General features: G+C 38.7%; 1 protein-coding gene across 1 annotated transcript in view; it reads left to right on the forward strand.

Moving 5' to 3' along the window:
* Positions 1-4,422, forward strand: part of GORAB (golgin, RAB6-interacting) — a 22,787-nt gene extending 18,365 nt beyond the window's left edge. Inside the window, exon 5 of the mRNA XM_010836714.1 lies at positions 2,685-4,422. Coding sequence (XP_010835016.1) covers positions 2,685-3,144 — 460 coding nt within the window. The 3' untranslated portion in view covers positions 3,145-4,422. The remainder of the gene's footprint in view (positions 1-2,684) is intronic.
* The last annotated feature ends 2,971 nt before the right edge of the window (positions 4,423-7,393 follow it).

Raw genomic sequence — 7,393 nt, forward strand, 5'->3', positions numbered from 1 at the left:
GGGACCGATTAGCAAATTTTATTTCAATTCAGCATTCATGAGCCTAGTCGGTAAATCTTTACTCTCTGACTTTGACTGACTGAGGCTGACCACAGACTTGCAGAGAAGGAGGGCTTGAGTCAAGGGGAGGGACAAGATACATATACCTCTAGAGAATGTTGTCAGCTCTCAAGCTTGATGAAAGAACATTCATAGCTAGGATATTATAAAATATGGGAATAAGGGATCCATATACCCAGCATACCCTCCTTTGTAACAATTCTTTTAACATAAGGGTAGTTGAAAAACAGCTCGTTCTTATTCTTATATTTACAAGATGACAGTAAAAAAAATTAGATGTGAGAAACGAACATTATGTAAAAGTTTTCAAATATAAACCCTAAGTTCTTAAATTGTACATAAGTTTAATTGTAAATATTTGTTTGTGTGCTTAGTTGCTCAGTCATGATCCCATGGACTGTAGCCCGCCAGGCTCCTTTGTCCATGGGATTCTTCAAGCAAGAATACTGGAGTGGGTTGCCATGCCCTTCTCTAGGGAATCTTCCCCACCCATGGATCAAACCCAGGTTTCCTGCATTGTAAGCAAATTCTTTACCATCTGAGCCACCAGGGAAGCCCAGATACATGTTTAGTGATATACTAACAGTTCTGTTTAATTCTGGTGCTCTGAAGAGGAAGTTCTGTTTCTTGAATGCCTACCAGGCACTGGGCTAGACACTTGCCCTATTTTTTCTATTTAATGCTTAGTTAACACTACTATGAGGTATTACTATCATCACCATTTTATAGACAAACCAAGACTTAGTTCACGAAACTACCCCTGCTCACCATACTGGAATCTTTAGTCACTGCATGCCTTTTTTTCAGCCTCTTCCACTGGAACGTGGCTGTGTTTTGTTTTCATGATGTCAACATGTGCCTGGGGCACACTTGATAACAAAAATGGGAACCCCAGAACATTTAATCCATAAACTGAACTGAGGAGCCTAGCATGACCAGGCACTAAGGGTTCTGTTCAATCTGATATAAGTCAAGCCAAGCCAACCCAGCCAGAAAGAATTTTGGAACATGGAGGCTTTGATTGAAGAGAATTTGATATCATACAGCTGGTGGCCATATTGGGCTGTGAATATGATAGGAAAGCCTAAAGGAAAGAAACTCTGGTTTCTGACCATTGAAGAGAAGAGCCCTTTATTCTGATGACATGCCTGTGAGATTGCCTCTTATATCCTGCAGTAAAACCCCCTCTGTACTTGAGCTAGTATGACTCAGTATCTATTCATCACATCCAGAAAAGGCTTTTGCCAAAACACGTACACACATTGTAAATGGCAAAGGTAGGTTTTGAACCCTGGATTCTCTAAAAGCAAGGCCTTTTATTTATTTATTTTTCACTGTATTTCCTTCTGAGAGACTCTTGCATAAGGAGATCATACCTATTTCTTTTTTGCCATAACTCTCATACTGGAAATTACTATTACATTGAGTAAGGTAAGGCAGGGCTTCCCTGGTGGCTCAGCAGTAAAGAATCCGCCTGTAATGCAGGGGACTCAGGTTCGATCCCTGAGTCAGAAGGATCCCCTGGAAGAGGGCATGGCAACCCACTCCAGTACTCTTTCCTGGAGAATCTCATGGACTGAGGAGCCTGGCAGGCTACAGTCCATAGGATCGCAAAGAGTTGGACACGACTGAAGCGACTGAGCATGCACGCACTCAAGGTAAGGCAGTCAACAGGTAAGACAGCATAGCCTTCACAACTGTTGGTAGTAACTAAATAGAATAATTAGTTGGTAGGAGGAATCAACCTCTTCTAGACAAAAAGAAAAGCGACACATTATATGGAAAGGCAAATTAAAAAAAAGGGAGATCGTAAATTGACCTCCTCAGTAGAATTACCCTGCATCAAGTAAGACTGGCATATCTACCTATGTAGTTTCTATATATGTAAAAATAATTGACTTTTCTTAGTAAAAGTCTCACAGTAGTCTGTTGCAGAGTGGACAGGGTGAAAACAACCTGGGGCTTCTCAACTGGGGGCAGTTTTGCCCCTGAGGAGACGTTCGGTAATATCTGGAGACATTTTTGGTTCTCCCAAGCAATAGGTGCTACTGTCCATGTCTTTCTCCACCAAAAGGTTTCTCCCTTTTCTAATCCATTGAGTCAAGAGATACAGATTTTTCTGCTTTCTCCATCCACTGTTTTACCTCTCATAAATTTAACTGGCTATATGCTAGAGCTGGCTTGCCCTGCTTCATAAGAGAGTTTGTGTATCTCTTCCCAGTTCTGCATTCAGGGATATCACATCAGTAGCTTGAAACTGGCCGTAGTAATCATAGGTTTACTACAGAAATTGACAAACACTGCATATTAGGGCTTTCCCCTACTGGAGCTAGCACGCCACTGAATTAACTTTTCAGCCCGGTTTCATTCACGCACAGCCTTGGAAAGAGAAAATGGGCACAGGAAAATGTGTTTAGGTTAGGAGAGTCCAGATGTGCATTTTGTGGAAGTTTCAGCAGCAGTACCCTACTTGGTCTAACATGTAGACAGCTGTTTGTAAAGTATTAATAGCCATATTTTCTTCATACATCATTTTTTCTGGTGTTGGAGTTACTATGTCTAGCCCTCTGACTGTCTCCTTCAATAGCTGATTAATAGACCAGTGTTTCTATCTGCTCCTGCAGGAAGCGGTTTGACAGGGCTGAAGCAGAGTATGTGACAGCAAAGCTAGAGCTGCAGCGCAAGACTGAGCTTAAAGAGCAGCTCACTGAACACCTTTGTACGATCATCCAGCAGAACGAGCTCCGCAAGGCCAAGAAGTTGGAGGAGTTGATGCAACAACTGGATGTGCACGCTGACGAGGAGACTTTGGAGCTCGAGGTGGAGGTGGAGAGGCTGCTGTGTGAACAAGAAGCAGAAGCAAGGAAACGAGTGGTTCATTTGGAGAGGTCATTTCAGCCTTCTGGAGAGAGCGTGACCCTAGAGTTGGCTAAAGAGAACAAAAAGCCTCAAGACCAGGCTGCTTCCCCAAAGGTAGACGAACAGGGGAAAAACTCCAATAGCATTGCCCTTCTCGATCCAGAACGGTCAAATCAAGAGGTTGAAACTGCTGTAAAAGACATTTCAGCTTCTCTTATCACGTGAAATGTCTGTGTTTGTTCTTTACAATTAAATAGGGTATTCAGTAGACTTTCTGTTGTATATTATGCCATGACCTCTGATAAATGCCCCTTCAAAACAATATTAATTTTTAAATCCATTAGTTTTAGTATAACATGTTTGGAGGTTCTAGAAAAATCTCAGATTATGATAGTTTTTTATATGTGGGCATAGTTCACCTTGATTTTAATCCAGGTCTTCCATTGTATCCTTATCACTGGGTGAAAACAAGTGATTTTAAAGGATGGAAGAAAAACTACATGGTTAATTGTTTTTGCAGACCAGGTGAATACCGAAATGTAAAAGTGAAAAATGATAATCGGTATCTACTGGAACTTATTTAACTTCTCCTGGGAGAAATGTTGGAAATGAGAGTTCTATTTCATGTAATCTATAAAGAGACACGAAAGCTAACGTGGAAAAGAGAATGAGAGACAAAACTTCAAAAGTACTAGGTTGAATTATCTATTCAGATCTTACTCGTGTAAAATACAACTTGGAAGTTATAGTTTACAAAAAGAACCAGACACCTTAAGTTGCTGTTGATATACATGTACACACATACAAACATAGATATGTATAAATATACCACGGTATATATAATTGTACTATTACTATATTGTCTCTTTTCTAATCAGCACATTGCTTAAATTTAGGCAGTGAAAACCCTTCTATAGGCTGAAAATAATACAGAAAATCTTGTTGCTACTTTTGATTATTTAAAGTTGATACATTTTTTTCCTTAAAGTTACCTGTATGTGTTTTATATGTTGGATATAAATTATCCTGTCGTGGAACATTAAAATTGTTAAAATGATGGTTTTTTTATTACTTCAATAATTTGTTAATTACCATCACTAATACTTGACCACTACATTGTACTATATGTGAATGTGTAACTATCACGTGAAATTATGATCTATTTATCAGAAATTCTGAAAGTACAAATATTACATTTTAAGGCTTAGAGAACTATTATAAAAGAAGATAAAGACAAATGTAATATTGTATCCATTATAAGTTCTGAAAAAGTTGGGGATATCCTATTTTAAAATGAGTTTGTTTAAAGATATTACCTTCTAGGAATGCAGGTGAGCTTTTTATATTATGTAATTTGAGTTGAATTTATAGCTTTCCATTACTGACTTCTCCGAACAGAAACACTTAGATAGTTGTTTTTTATTTATGAATTACGTACATAAAAACTGAAAGCTTCATTGTTCAAAACACTTATTTTTCTAATGAATAAATGATTCTGATGCATTTATAATGTGACAAGTTTAAACACTTGAGTGTGTATTCTTAAGCACTTTGTGGCAATAATGCATCCTGTTTGTTCATGTGGTAGGGGCTTCCCAGGTGGCTCAATGGTAAAGAATCCACCTGCCCACACTGGGGACGCAAGAGATGTGGGTTCAGTCCCTGGGTTGGGAAGATCCCCTGGAGGAGGAGATGACAACCCGCTCCAGTATTCTTGCCTGGAGAATTCCTTGGACAGAGGAGCTTGGCGGCCTATTCCATGGGATTGCAAAGAGTTGGACATGGCTGAGCAACTGGGCACACAGTCTGGTTCTCAGTTTATACTTTTACTTAAAAGTACAAGGAGGAAGGAGAACCGTGAAGTAAATGAATTGGATGGGACCTCAGAGATGACTCAGTTTAATCGTCTTATTTTACAGTTGAGGAATTTGAGAGTCAGAGCTTTTGCTTATGGAATGCTGGCCAACTTGCTCATATTAAAGTGCTGGTAAAGTTGCAGTTTTAAACTCGTGATATATCTGTTACGTATGTAAGGCCATGAAGCTCACTGCATTCTTCCACTTGAAAAGTTTGCTCTCTAACATATTCAGGATTTGTGTTTGTACATGTGAAATGCTTTCAAATATGTCTATGAAAGTCCCCGAAACCATTATTTTACCTTGCTTGACTTTCCCAGGGTGGTATCCAAGTGCTCAGGTGATGATATAAGTGACAAAGTTATATCGCATCAGTTTTGTACAAGGCAGCTGTCTCCCATGTGTGAGAGGAACAGAGCAAATGAATGAGAATGGGGGCTTATTGGTATGAGGACCACATGCACTGGCTTTTCCAGGATAGCTCTAGTATCTTTTAAAATCATAAAATACATTTGAAAGGCTTTTGATATATGAATTCAGAAATCCACAATAATTGTTATTCTCTATGAATGAAACTATTGGCTCAAAATTCCTGCCATGAGCTTACTGGGGTGCTTCGTAGAACCGTTCCTCTGGTGGTGAACTCCTTTTCCTTCCGCTGCTCCAGCTGTTATCAAGGCTCTTAATAATGTGATATGTAATTTCAGAGTTAATTGCTTTGTTATCTCACTTGTTCTATTTAAAAGATAGTGTTTAGAAAATTGTAGTGATTTTCACTCATTATCTTTAAAAAGCATACTTTGAAGAGTAGTAAACTTGAATTCCTGAATTTAAAGGTTCTTGCAACTTGAGGCCCTACTTTCTTTATATACGAGCCATTTTTATAGGTTTCTGAGAATCCAACTTCCCTAAAGCATGGTTTTTTAAATTGCATTTAAAAATGAAGAGTTTTTTCAAGTGTTTCACATCTGCATAATTCTCCTAAATTATAGCAATTGCAGGTGGTAAATCTTCGTACTCACTGAGAACACAGCTGGTTTCCAAGTCAGATGTTAAAAATCTCTGATTGGAATTCCTAGAACGTATTTCATTGCTGGATTGCCATTTGAATTACAGAGTGAAAAACTCAGCTGTAAACTTCTCTCATTCTTTGTTTAGATTTGGCAACACTGTACTCTCAAGGAGTTTTAAGTATTCAGCAACTTCCTCTTCTGAGGCACTGGCACAAAACGAACTCAAGTTATTCTGACCCAGGCCATTCCCTGTGACCTTTATAAATGTTATGGGGTTTGTATTTCTAAGGAGCTAAGTCAGCATTTCCAAAGGCCTTGATAGATATAACTCAGTCTGCCAGACAAGACCTGGGGCCACTCTGGACCAGGGTAATTATACCCCTTCTCAACATATATCTATCCCAGGCCAGACTTGAACTACTCTCTGGAGGGATGAAGCAGGACAGTATTTTCCAGTCTGCCTTTACCGTAATGTGAGGCCACTTTTGCGAGCTCCTAATCCCAAACAGTTTTTCGTGAAAATACAACATCATCTCTCATGTTGCTGATCAAAAAACAACTGTGTAAGATACATGTAGAACTATATAAATGGTATGCATAATGTATAATTTTGGGGAAGCAAAATAAATGACCAGTGATGCATCCTCCAGAAGTCCCCAATTTTTAGAGTACTTCTAATTTTAAATAGTCTGTCCAGTTCTGCAATCTCTGAATATATTTAGAACCTACCATATCTTAGTTTGTCTTTAGGACCAAAGAACAACATATATACAACAGAAAAAACAAAAACCCTCTGCTAGACAACATGTCCAGATTTTGAGTTAAAAAATTGTAGTCGCTAGAGCAAAAGTGAATTGGAAAAAGGGGAAGTTTTTGCATGACATGATTTAAAACAGGGCCCCACTGAGATTTATCAGTTAAGAAAAAATCAAAATTGGAAAAATGAAATTTAAGCACATATCTTTCTGACAAAGGGTTGGTAGTATCTTATATGGAGAAGAACATAAATATAATAGCTCATTACAATAATTCAAGGTGTTGCTGAACCAGGGGGCAATAATTATTGCCCAAGCCAGAACAAGATGGAAATGGAATGATCATGTAAACTCAAGGATAACAGCATGGATGTACATTCAAAGATTACACATAAGAGAAGTCTTTTCAAGCCAAATGATCCCGGGCGTCTAAAATAGAGCCATAATTAAGCAATAAGACGTGACAGGGAGCACATTTCTCAGTGATTATAGCATGCCTCAAGGGATAAGTCACTAGGCCAAAGGTTCGTATGAGGAGTGAAATAATAACCTTGCAATGTATAGTGTCAAGCTCATAGAGGGAAAAGGAGAAGGAAATGAGTAAGGGGCGTTAGAGGAGTCATTTCATGAGCTGTGATTTCAGTTGTTGGATAATACTGCCATGTGTACTTTACATGTAGCCATTAGCCGTACCCAGCATCCTGAAACTATTTACACCAGAGCCCTCATCTAATTTAAAACCCTGCAGAATTGTCCATTTCTCATATTCTTGGCCAAGCAGAAACAAGCAGTTAAGTCACAGACTTGAAAGTTCATAGCCATATGTAAGAAATCCTAGTCTGGTAGAACT

Source organism: Bison bison, unplaced genomic scaffold, assembly GCF_000754665.1.
Source record: "Bison bison bison isolate TAMUID 2011002044 unplaced genomic scaffold, Bison_UMD1.0 scf7180017864064, whole genome shotgun sequence".
Lineage (NCBI taxonomy): Eukaryota > Metazoa > Chordata > Mammalia > Artiodactyla > Bovidae > Bison > Bison bison.